General features: G+C 42.1%; 1 protein-coding gene across 2 annotated transcripts in view; it reads right to left on the bottom strand.

Moving 5' to 3' along the window:
- THSD4 (thrombospondin type 1 domain containing 4) overlaps positions 1 to 13,753 on the bottom strand; it is a 698,888-nt gene that overhangs the window by 633,703 nt on the left and 51,432 nt on the right. For both annotated transcript variants that reach the window (XM_077939655.1, XM_028851087.2), the window contains exon 3: positions 7,619 to 7,688. In XM_077939655.1, coding sequence (XP_077795781.1) covers positions 7,619 to 7,688 — 70 coding nt within the window. The remainder of the gene's footprint in view (positions 1 to 7,618; positions 7,689 to 13,753) is intronic.

Raw genomic sequence — 13,753 nt, 5'->3', positions numbered from 1 at the left:
TATAAGTTACATGTAAGAGTATCTCCATTAGACTACCAGCAGATTTTTTTTTAGCAGAAACCTTGCAGGCCAGGAGAGAATGAAATGATCTATTCAAAGTGTTGAAAGAAGAACAAGCTGTCAACCAGCTAAGAATACTATTTCCAGCAAAGCTGGTTTTCAGAAATGAAGAAGAAATAAAGGTCTTCCCAGACAAGCAAAAACTGAGAGAATTCATCGAGAAATCCTTATGGAATTGCTATAGCTGGAAACAGAAAGACAATAATTACCATGATGAAAACATGTGAAAATACAAAACCATGGGTAAATCCATAGTCATACTCTGAATACCCTAGTCCTGTAATGGTGTTATGAAAATCTTTCAGTTCTCTAATATGAAGGTTTAAAGCCAAAAAAAGTCAAAAACATCAACAACTGCAATTAGTGGCTGAGGAACATACAAAAGATATAGATGTAAATTAAGGCAACCAATACACAAATTGGGGGTGAAGGAAAAATGTAAAGTACTTTAATGCAACTAAAGTTAAGTTGTTTTAAGCTTGAAATAGTCTATTATAACTGTTTATGCTACCCCCATGGTAACCACAAAGAAAGAAATTACAACAGATACACAAATAAACATGAGAAAAGAAACAAAGCTTAGCACCACAGAAACCCACTAAACCACACATGTAAACAAGCAAGGAAGAAAGAAACAAAGGATCTTCAAAATAACCAGGAAACAATTAACGAAATGGCAGAAAACCTTACCTATCAATAACAACCTTGAATGTAAATGGATTAAATGCTCTAATTTAAAAAAAATAGAGTGGCTGAATGGATTAAAAAAAAAACAAGATCCAACTATATGGTGCCTAAAAGAAACTCACCTCGCCATTAAAGACAAACACAGACTGAAAGTGAAGAGGTAGAAAAACATATTCCATGCAAACGGAAACCAAAGGCAAGCAGGAGCAGCCATTCTTACATGAAATAGACTTGAAATCCAAAACTGTAAAAAGAAGGTCATTATACAATGATAAAGGGGTCACTTCAATAAGAGGATATAACAATTATAAATATGTATGCACCCAACACTGGAGCATCTAAATATATAAAGCAAATATTATTATATCAATATTAGAGATAGACTGCAATACAATGGTAGAAGGGGTCTTCAACACCCCACTTTCAACAACAGACAGATCACCCAGACAGACAATCAACAAAGAAAAGCTGGACTTAGACTGCACCATAGACCAAATGGACCTAACAGATAATTACGGAACATTCCATGCAAGAGATGCAGAATACACATTCTTCTCAATTGCACATGGAACATTCCCCAGTTAGATCACATGTCAGGTCACAAAACAAGTCTTAACAAATTTAAAAAGATAATGTAACATGTATCTTTTCACACCACCATGGAGTAAAACTAGAAATCAACCAGAAAATCTTTGAAAACCTTACAAATACATGAACATTAAACAACATGCTTCTACATAACCAGTAGAAGAAATTAAAAGGGAAATTTAAAAATTCCTTCAGACAAGCAAGAATGGTTAATAGGTTTTTTGGTGCTTTTCTCCATTACCTCCTGTAACTCCTACTTCAAAAAACAAGAAAGATTTCTAATAAATAATTTAACCATGAACCTCAAGAACAAACTAAACCCAAAATTGGTAGAAGGAAGGAAATAATAAAGCTCAGAGTAGAAATGAACGAAAGACACACACAGACACAAATTAAAGATCAAAAAATAAAGAGTTCGTGTTTTGAAACGGCGAACAAAATTGACAAACTTTAGGTACACTAACTAAGAAAAAAAAAAGAGAAAAGACTCAAATAAATAAAATCAGGTATGAAAAACGAGACATGACAACTGATAAACAGAAAAAGACTATTATGAACAACTATACAATAAATTTAAGGACACAGAAGAAATGGATAAATTCCTGGACATATACAACCTACCAAGATTAAATTATGAAAAGACAGGAAATCTGAAGAGATCGATAGCATGTAAGGAAGTTGAATCAGTAATAAAATGTCTTTAATCAAAATAAAACCCAGGACCAGATGGCTTCACTGCTCTATTCTACAAACAATTTAAAGAAGAACCAATACCAATTCTCTTCAAACTATTCCAGAAAATTGAAGAAGGGGAAACACTTCTAAATTCATATTACAAGACCAGCATTATCCTGATTCCAAAACCAGACAAGGATACAACAAAAAAAGAAAACTATAAGCCAATATTTCTGATGAACATAGATGCAAAAATTCTCAAAAACACACTAGCAAACTGAATTCAATAGCATAGTATAAAGATTATTCACTAATATCAAATGAGATTCATCCCAGGGATGGAAGGATGATTCAACATATGTAAATCAATACATGTGACACACCACATGAACAAAAAGAAAGACAAAAATCATATGATCATTTCAAAAGATGCAGAAAAAGCAACTGACAAAATTCAACATTCCTTCATGATAATAACTGTCAACAAATTAAGTATAGAAGGTATGTACCATAACACAATAAAGGTCATATATGACAAAGCCACAGCTAACATTATACTGGATAATGTATACTGAATAGTATAAATTATATTAACATTATACTGAGCAAAGCTTTCCCCTTTTCCTCTAAGAACAGGAACAAGGTAAGGATGCCCACCTTCACCACCCTAATCAACACAGGGAATCCTAGCCAGAGTAATTAGGCAAGAGAAAAAAATAAAGGGCATCCAAATTGGAAAGAAGGAAATCATATTGTCCCTGTTTGCAATGACACAATCTTACATACAGAAAACTCTAAAGACTCTACCAAAAAACTCTTAGAACTAATTAATTCAGTAAAGTCAGAGGACACAAAAAATCAAAATTCAAAAATCAGTAGCATTTCCGTACGCTAACTACAAACTATCTGAAAAAGAAATCGAGAAAATTATTCCAATTACAATAGTATACACAAACTAAAATAAGATACCTAGGAATAAACTTAAGTAAGGAGGTAAAAGATCTCTACATTGAAAACTTTAAAAACAATGGAATAATATCCCATGTTCATAGCTTGGAAGAATTAATATTGTTAAAATGGCCATGCAAGCCAAAGCAATTTACAGATTTAATGCAGTTCTGATCAAAATAATAATGACATTATTCACAGAAACTGAAAAAATAATCCTAAAATTCATATGGAACCACAAAAGACCCAAAATAGCCACAGTAATCCTGAGCAAAAGGAAGCATCACACTACCTGACTTCAAAATATACTACACATCTGCAGTAACCAAAGCAGCATGCTACTGGCATGAAACAGACACACAGGCCAATGGAACAGAATAGAGAGGCCAGAAATGAATTCACACACCACCTGGCAACAAAGCTGCCAGGAACACATATTGAGGAAAAGACAATCTCTTCAATAAATAATGCTGGGAAAACTAGATATCCGCCTGAGAAGAAGAGACTAGACCCCTACCTACTAAGACCAACTAAAAATGGATTAAAGATTCAATACAAAACCCAAAATTATGAAACTACTAGAATAAAACATAAGGGAAATGGTTTATGACACTGGGCTGAGCAAGGATTTTAGAAATAAGATCTCAAAAACACAGGAAACAAAAGCAAAGATAAACAAATGGAATGACATCAAACTTTGCTTCTGCACGGCAATGGAAACAGTGAAGTGAGGGGGTGTAAATTTCCACAATAAACTGAAAAGACAACGTACAGAATGGGAGAAAATACTTGCAACTATACATCTGACAAGGAGCTAATATCCGGAATATATAAGGAACTTAAATAACTCAACATCGAAAATAAAACAAAACAAAACAAAACAAAACAAAACAAACAACTCAACAATCTGATTAAATAGGCAAATGAGCTGAATAGACATTTATCAAAAGAAGACATACAAATGACCAAAAAATATATTTTCAAAGGCTCAACATCACTAATCATCAGGGAAATGCAAATCAAAACCACAGTGAGATACCACCTCCCTCCAGTTAGAACAGCTATTATCAAAACGACAAAAGAAAACAAGTGTTGGCCAGGTGCGGTGGCTCCTGCCTGTAATCCCAACACTTTGGAAGGCTGAGGTGGGTGGATCACCTGAGGTCAGGATTTCAAGACCAGCCTGATCAACATGGAGAAACCCTGTCTCTACTAAAAATACAAAATTAGCCAGATGTGGTGGTACATGCCTGTAATCCCAGCCACTCAGGAGGCTGAGGCAGGAGAATCACTTGAGCCCAGGAGGCGGAGGTTGCAGTGAGTTGAGATCGCGCCACTGCACTCCAGCCCGGAAAGGCAATGCAAGACTCCATCAAAAAAATAAATAAATAAATAAAGATAAAAGATAAAACAAGTGTTTGGTAAGGATATGGAAGAAAACGAGCACTTACATACTGTTGGTGGGACTGTAAATTAGTACAGCCACCATGGACAACATTAGGAGGCTCCTTAATAAACTAAAAATAGAACCACCATAGGATCCAGCAATCCCACTATTGCATATATATCCAAAGGAAATGAAATCAGAATGTTCAAGAAACATCTGTGCCCCTATGTTTACTGCAGCACTATTCACATTAACCAAAGTATGGATTCAGTCCAAGTGTCCAACAACAAATGAACAGCAAAGAAAATGTGGTGTATATATACACAATGGAAATATTATTTGGCCATTAAAAAGAATGAAATCTTTTCATTTGGGACAACATGGATGGACCTGGAGGTTATTATGTTTAAAGTGAAATAAGCTGGACACAGAAAGACAAATATCACAGATCTCACTCATATGTGGAATCTGAAAAAAAAAAAAAGAATTGATATAGAAGCAGAAAGGAGAACAGAGGTTACCAGAGACTGAGGAGAAGAGGGGAAAGAAAAGAGGGGAGAGTGGGGAGAGGTTGGTCAATGGGTACAAAGTTACCAAAGACAGGGGGAGTAAGTTCTGGTGTTCTATTACACAGTAGCTTGATGATGGTTAACGGTAAGGTATTATATATGACAAAATAGCTAGAAGAGAGGCTTTTCAATGTTCTCACCACAAAAAAAAAAAAAAAAGATAAGTGCATGAGGTGACTAGAATGCTAAATACCCTGATTTGATAATTATATAATACACATGTATTGAAACACCAAATTGTATGCATAAATCTGTACAATTACTACATCAATTAAAAAATTTTAATGATAAAATAACTTATAAATCTTTTTTTCCCCATTTCTCAGAGCAAACACTTGAAGAAAGATGAGAGTGATACCTATTTGGGGACCTTTTGTTCAGGTTACTCACATATCATTCAGGTTAACTTGAAAAATTACAGGAGACAGCAAAGTACATTGATCATGTATAAGGTATTTTCAGTTATGATAGCCTATTTGAGCAACAACAACAAAAGGAACACAGTAAATTGATTCAACTGTTAGTATTAACAAACCTGATAATTCTAAACATTAATAAATAATATAACTTCATAATAAAAGTAGGCAGTTGTCCTTTCTGAGTCCTGATATTATGAATAGAGATGATGTAGCACAGTAAGTAGGGTGGGGGTGGGGGTGGTGCAAATTTCCAGGTGAATCCAGTGAAATGATGCTTAGACCTTGGCCAGGTTTTCCATTCAGTCAGTCATTCAACAAGGATTTTATTGAGCACCTACAACATGCCAGGCTCTATTCTAGGAGCTGGGAATAGGGCCATGAACAAGACCAGTAAGTTCCTACTTTCATGGAGCTGACATCCTAGTAGGAGATACAGTACAGTAGAGGTTTATACCTGGTCCAGAAAAACAGATTGAAACAGAAAATAAATTAGACTATAATCAGATAAAAGCACGAAGAACTGCTCCCAAGAAGGGTCATGTTTAGCCAAATATGTGCGCACACTCTTTTTTCTTGGCCCCCTTCTGTCCTGAATTTCCCCTATGAAAACCTTCTCTCAGGCCGGTGCCGTGGCTCACGCCTATAATCCCAGCACTTTGGGAGGCCGAGGTGGGTGGATCAATCACCTGATTGAGGTCAGGAGTTCGAGACTAGCCTGCCAACATGGTGAAACCCCGTCTCTACTGTTAAAACAAAAAAAAGCAGCTGGGTGTGGTGGCGCAGGCCTGTAATCTCAGCTACTCGGGAGGATGAGGCAGAAGAATCACTTGAACCTGGGAGGCAGAGGTTGCAGTGAGCCGAGATCGTGCCATTGCACTCCAGCCTGGGTGACAAGAGCGAAACTCCATCTCAAAAACAAAGAAAAAGAAAAGAAAAGCCTCTCTCAGGAAAGGAGTCAACCAACTTGGTCACACTTGGATACAAATAACTGATCTCTTCTCAGGAGTCTGAATTTGATTCCAGGTAGACAGGAGGAGCTCCTAGGTAGCAGGAAGGGCTTCTAGGGACTTTCTAAGAGTCCTGTCATGCATTGTTTCTAAGGAAACATTGATCAAGGACCTGCTCGGTTGTAGGGCAGCACTAGGCTTATTCAGGCAATGGTGGATGGTTCATTTACTATAAAACACACAAAGCCTGAAGGGAAGTGTATGCAATACTGTCCATTTGCTCCTTTAGATGCTGTCTACCCTTCTCCACCCAGTCCTGTGGCCCAGGAGGCTGGCCTTTGGGGACTGCATCAAAGCCTTCTTATCTTCTGTCTTCTGCTCGGTTTGGCCAAAGGGAGTCACCAACAGGAAATGAGGGGTGAGAGGAAAGAGAAGGTGAGGTTCTTATTTCGCAGTTCCATCCCTGCCTGGCCATCGGTTGGCAGTGACTGTGTCCCTCTACTGAAGATCATGACTCCCTGTCAGGGGGTTCTCTTGCATAGCAACAGCCACAGCTACAGCTGCAGCTCTATCCCTGCCCTTGACCTTGAAGGTGCCCCAAGAGAGGGTAAAAGCTCCATACTGGTCTCCTCCATTTCCAAGTGGGTTCCTTAAGCCCTGCCCATGCCTTTGTAGAGTGCTCTCACTGACCTCTCAGCTGTCCATTGTAGCGAACACATGTTGCAAAGCTGCCATTGCTCTCAAATCAGAGACCGACTCCAGGCGCCAGCTTCACATTTTAAGCTCCATGATAGGGTTCGGATCTGTGTCCCCACCCAAATCTCATGTCCAATTGTAATCTCCAATGTTGGAGGCGGGGCCTGGTGGAAGGTGATTGGATCATAGGGATGGTTCCTCATGGTTTAACACTATCCCCCTTGGTGCAGTCATGGCAAAAATGAGTTCTCGTGAGATCTGGTTGTTTAAAAGTGTATGGCACCTCCCCGTTCTCTCTCTTGCTTCTTCTCCAGCCATGTGAAGTGCTGTTCCCACTTTGTCTTCCATCATAATTGTAAGCTTCCTGAGGCCTCCACAGAAGCCACGCAGATGGCCAGCATCATGCTTCCTGTACAGCCTGCGGAACTGTGGGCCAATAAAACCTCTTTGTAAATTTCCCACTCTTAGGTATTTCTTTATAGCAATGTGAGAACAGAATAGTACACTCCACATTCTGTAAATTGTGCTTCCTTTCAGGATCAGTGGTGACTCACCTTCAAATAGAACAAAGTTCAGGGCAGTGACCAGAGTGACCCTAGCCTCTTGGGCAGAGAAGAAAACCTCTGGATGGCCATGGCTTACCTTCCTGTGTTGAGTGGAGGACTGTGGGCACACGAACTGGAATCCAAGCAGCAGGAGGGAACCCAGGACACTGAAAAGGGAAAATAGCAACAGGCAAGATGGTGAGTATGTTCCAGGCAACAGCACCCAGTGGAAGGCAGCATCACCATCTCATCAGTGGATGGGGGGGAACAGCCCAACCCAGGCCCTGGGACATGACCCAGTGAAGACACAAAGTGTCGGCCCCATAGGAGGGAGGCAGCATGGTGCTGTGGCAAGGCATGGTATGGGGCAGGTGTGGGATCACATCCCAGCCTTCCTGCTTACCCACAGGGGTGTTCTAGGTCAGAGCTTTAACCTCTCTAAGTCTCAGTATCCTCCCCCGAAAAATGGGGATAACAACAGGAACTGGAACTGGCTCAGAGGTTCAGGGGAGAACTGAGTAAGAGGATGCACCATGCCTGGCAGAGGGAGTGCTAGTGCAGCCCACATGCGGTCCTTCACGGGTGGTAGGCTCAGGGAAACGTGTGGCCTTTGAGCCTGCCAGAGAAGTTCCTCTCCTTACAGCTCATGCTTTCCTGGGAACCATTCCTCTGCCTCTTTCCAGCCTTTTGATGTCACATATGTTCTCCATGGGTGGGATTAGCTGTGCTAAGCCTCACTGTCACCAGCCCTGATTAGGGAATGTCATCAAATAAAGAGGAGGTGGGGAAAAAGGAGCCGGCTGAGACAGCAGGGTGTGCTGGAGAAGGCATGGAGCCAGGCTAGAATCCCAGCTCCATCATTCCCATCTGGGTGATCTCGGGTCAGTTAGCATTTCCATGCCTCAAACATTCTCACCTTCTGTGAGGATCATTGAATATGACAGAGGTAAAACAATTGGCATGGTTAGTAAGTTAAGAAGGTGAGAGAAGGAGTAGAGTTGACCAGGCAACCTGGAATGTAGCTCCTCTGAATCAGAGGAAAACCTAGATCTTTCACTCCCTCTCCTGCCCCAAGTCCCACCTGAATGTGATTGGAAATGTAACCTCGGACCACAGGCGAGACAAGTATTGTCAATTAATTTAAATGCCCAAGGTCTCATGATTTCAAATCATCAGTGTCATTATTTTAAGCATCCCTGCAATGAGGCCGCTGTATCTTTTGACCATTTGTCAAACGGTATTTAACCTAAGTTAAATAATATAGTGGTTCCCAACCTTTTTGAGACTTGCAACACAGCTGAGAGATGTGAAACACTGCCCCAGACCAAGACAAACCACCACGTCAGTGTGGAGATGAGCAAAACCTGCCTGAAGCTGGGGGTTAGGTCTTGTGGAGTTCGATGAAGCATCCACCATTTCTAAGAATCCAAAATTCCACCCCAGCTCCTGTTTTGTAAGTAAGTGACCCAGCAGACCACACAGAACGAACATGGACAGACTGGCTAGAGACTGTGCAATGTGGTGAGAAGCAGGGAAGATGGCTGTAGTCATGGAGTTGCAGCTGAGGATCCAGAGCTGAGAACATGGGTACTAAGTATGCACACATTCCAAAGAGAGCAGCTGCACTGCCTATTCAGGAATGACAAAGTGGGTGCCCGTCATCCCCTCACTCACCTCCCACCTGTATGCACAAGGAGGCTGGAGGATGGAGTTTGCTGGGTGTGGATTTCCCTGAAAACGATGTAGGAGAGCTGCATACAGCCCCTCCACTCCCCTATGGGGAAGGAAAAGTAGGAGCTCTTCCCCAAGCCAAGCAAGAGGGACAACATTCAGAGCTTGATCCAGATGCCCTGGTATCCGGGGGTACAAGGATTAGTGCCTGATTCTCCTCTGAAAAACATCTAAAGGCCAAACCCTAGCTGGAGTATCCAGGAGGGAAGAATGGAGAGAGGGCTAGGTGGGAACAGTCTGTATTTTTAGAGCCTGGTGGGGCAGGAGATGCTATGTTTTAGCACCATGGAAAGACACGGAACTTAGGTTATCTGGAAAGGACTCCACCAAAGATTTTCACCAGAAAGATTTTACTTTCTACGTTTCCTAGAAAGTAAGCCTGCCGCTTATACCCATGGAGTACAGGCGCTGGGGGGTGGAGGTGCAGATCTGCATAGCCTGCACGAGGGCATGGTGCAGCAGGAGAGCCTAGTGAGGGGGAAATTCTCCAAAGTGCCCCGAGAGAGGAGAATCTGGAACTTGGACATCTGCCAACCAAGGACAGCAGCACCAGATTACAAGGAACAGCAGTCCCACTGGGAACCTCTTTGCCGGTTACCTCTCCTCTCCTCTCCTGTGCCTCACCCTGAAGGAATTCACAATGACAGTGAGTGGGCAGGGCAGGAAACTAGGAGTGTGAAGGAACCAACCAAACCCCCTCTTCCCTACTACAGGGGTCTGAGGCTACAACAGGACCAGCTTAGAGGAGAAAAGAAGTTTTTACCTGGATGAGAGATCAAAATGTTTGTATCTGACTACACTTTCCTTTTATTTTTATTTTTTCTTTGAAACTGAGTCTCGTTCTGTCTCCCAGGCTGGAGTGCAGTGGCTTGATCTCGGCTCACTGCAATCTCTGCCTCCCGGGCTCAAGTGATTCTCCTGCCTCAGCCTCCCCAGTAGCTGGAATTACAGGCGGCACCACCACGTCTGGCTAATTTTTATATTTTTAGTGGAGATGGGGTTTCACCATGTTGGCCAGGCTGGTCTCGAACTCCTAACCTCAGGTGATCCGCCCGCCTTGGCCTCTCAAAGTGCTAGGATTACAGGCATGAGCACCGTGCACAGGCTAAACTTTCCTTTTAATATACTGTATTCATAACAACATTCTTCCAAACAAGGGATGTATTTGGGACAATAATATGAAATTAGTGGGGAGAAGAATAAAAGAGTTGAATTATAACTTGCTGAGGATCTAGAGCAGCACTGTCCAATAGAGTTTTCTACAATGATGGAAACATTGTCTGTCTGTCCTGTCCAGTGCAGATGCACAGATCTGTGCTATTCAGGACACAGGAAGCTAACGGTTCAGGTCTAGATGGTGATGTTACCGATGTCCTGGATAACTTCTAAAATGATTTCCCTTCTTACTCCCACCACACACAACTTTCTTTGGACTTTCAAATACTTGAAAATGAGCCTGTTCATTACACACATAATGCACTGGAAATATTGCCCAAGACGTCTTCCAGCAATAGGGCAGGAGAATTAAAGAGAGCGGGTTCCCAGACAGTGGTGGCAAAAGGACAGTAATCTTCTAGCTGTATCCCTACTGGATCCAATTTGACCTCTAAACCAAGAACATGTGCATCACAACTCACAAGTCCATGCTCCATGGTTGCATGACTTAGGGCAAATCACCTCTCGCTGTGCCTCAGTTTCCTCATCTGTAAAATGGGAATTATATAACCTGTCTTCCTACCTCAAATGAGTTAATGTGCAAGAAAGCACATTATGAACCCAGGCCTACAAATTTGAATCATTTGTAACACATTCTGGCACTGCTTACTCATTTAAAAAGAAAACCAGATTGGTGTGGTTTTGTTAAAAGAAAAAAAAAAACAGCAGCTCCATAAACGTGTTACACCTCAGTGCCTCAAAGCTCTTGGCACACACAGTAGCCACATATTTGTACGGAGCAGTTTTGGATAATCACTGATCTGAGGTTGCACTTCCATAGCATTCAGGGGGACCTGGGGCAGGAGAGGGAGGGAGATCACATCTAGGTTTTCCTCTGACTCCGAGGAACTGCATTCCAGGTTGCCTGGTCAATTCTACTCATTCCCTCGCTTCTTAAGGTCTCTGCCCAAAGGATCTTGTCTGCACAGGGCTTCCTTGAGCCTAAAAAAACAGTGGTCCCTCTCCCAGCCCAGTCCTTTTCTCCATAGCACTTACTGTCTCACATACTATGTCTTTATTTACATTTCTCTCTCTCTAGCCAAGGGAATGTAAGCCCCATGAGACCAGGGAGTTTGTTTTGTCACTACTTTATTCCCCAGCACCTAGCAGGGTGGCTGCTGTATAGCAAGAGCTTAATTCACTGAATTAAAGAATGATGCTTCACCATCTTGGTGACCCCTGAAATCTCAAGATTAAGTGAAAACACGGTGAATTAACATATTCAAAAATGTCCCAAGCCACTTTGGGAGCTTTTACAATTTTCTTTTATGAGGGATTTATAAAAATCAGTTCTGCTTTTGAATTTCTATGTTACCCCTCTCCGAAAAACCATCCTTAGAAGATGACAAGATATGGCAGCAAGATTGTTACAAAAGTGCAACACAAATTACATTTAGATGTTCAAATGCTTCTTTTCTTCATTTACTGGGCCCTATTGAAGCTCAAATGCATAGGGGTACCCAACAAAATTCATTCTGCAGTAAAATCTGAGATATTAAATGGTCTCTGCTCTGAATGGAATAGAATAAATTCCCCCAGAGGGGCAATTATTCTTTGGGCTACAATAACAGCAGGCACAGCAATATATAACCCCAGGGGCCAGAGGAAACTCTGCCAAGGGCTGAAAGTTTCCCACCCCTGCTCAGCACACTCTGTTTTAGGATACCTCACCCCGCTTGCGCGTACTTAGCTAATTGGTATCTGTAGCTGTGCCCACCTCTTTTCAAAACACCAACAATCTAGCCCAAATCCTTGTTCCTCCTGACCCAATTCAAAGTTAATGTTTGGAGAATGAGAGAGCATGCATGTGTCTCTGTGTGTGCAACTCGTGTGTTATTTCACTTTGATAGTTTGCTTTGGCAAACCGCTCCCAGCTTGCAACGTTTTGACAGATTGAAGGCTACCAGGGCCTTTGGCAAACAAATCACACACTCCTTTCCAAGTGGCGGGGGGAAGCTACATTCCTACCAAGACTTTCCGATTCACCTTGCAGTCGAAATAACCTAACATTTCACACCAACCAAAAAAAAAAAAAAGTTCTGCCATCTACCCAGTGCTGTTCTAGGTTTTAAACACTCCATCATTTCATTTCCCCGTGTAGAAAATAATGCTCACTGAAATTTGGTACAAGATTTACATCATGGAACTGGGGCTCTGGGCTTCTGTATTTGCCTTGGCCAGTCCCACTCTCCATGCCCCCTACCATCTCAGCTGTGCTGAGGGTGGATACTGTCACAGCCCCTGTGTACCTCGAATTACCTCAGTGAACAACACCACTTGGGCATATCAAGTAACAAAACAAGGAAAACAAGAAAAAAAAAAAACTACTTCCTTTCTTCCTCAGTGAATACAACCCAAGAGATATTTTGGGAGCAACCAGATCACTAATAAAATTATATCGACCTTAGCAAAAGAGAGCCAAAATCTTAGCATTGAAGTGAAATCCTGCCTAGTGCACTCTAGAGATAACAAATGTGTGCTGGCCGGGCACGGCGGCCCACCTCTGTAATCCTAGCACTTTGGGAGGCCGAGGCAGGCAGATCATTTGAGGTCACAAGTTTGAGACCAGCCTGATCAACACAGTGAAACCCCATCTCTACTAAAAACACAAAATTTAGCTGGGCGTGGTGGTGTGTGCCTGTAATCCCAGCTACTCATGAGGCTGAGGCAGGAGAATCGCTTGAACCCGAGAGGTGGAGGTTGCAATGAGCCGTGCTTGCACCACTGCCCTCCAGCCTGGGCAACACAGCAAGACTCCGTCTCAGAAAAACAAAAATATTTGCTAAGCATGCATTTTCACTGTGCTCAGCTCTGCCCTCTGCCTTCTTCTGACAACAGCTAAGTGCCTGTAGTCCCAGCTACTCGGGAGGCTGAGGTAGGAGAATGGCGTGAACCCAGGAGGCAGAGCTTGCAGTGAGCTGAGATCGCACCACTGCACTCCAGCCTGGGTGACAGAGCGAGACTCTGTCTCAAAAAAAAAAAAAAAAAAAAGAGTAAAGGCAGCAAGGAAGGAGGATGGGTTACCAATGACATTAGCCAACAAAGAGCTGATGGCTACCATTGATCTCAGGGCTCACAAGTAATACTTCACAACTATCCTATCAGACACTTTTATTATACCCATTTTGCAGGTAAGGAATTTGAGGCAAAGAGAGACTAAGTCATTTGCCAAGGAGCCACACACACCTACTAAGTGGTAAAGCCTGATTTCTAACACCAGCGGTCAGATCCTTGGCCTGGACTCTTAACCACTGTGCCACGGGGCCTCATTAGGACACAACATATT

The sequence above is a fragment of the Macaca mulatta genome, chromosome 7 (genome assembly GCF_049350105.2).
Source record: "Macaca mulatta isolate MMU2019108-1 chromosome 7, T2T-MMU8v2.0, whole genome shotgun sequence".
NCBI lineage: Eukaryota > Metazoa > Chordata > Mammalia > Primates > Cercopithecidae > Macaca > Macaca mulatta.
The sequence above is the reverse complement of the archived record's forward strand: the minus strand, read 5'-3'. Positions and strand labels throughout refer to the sequence as shown.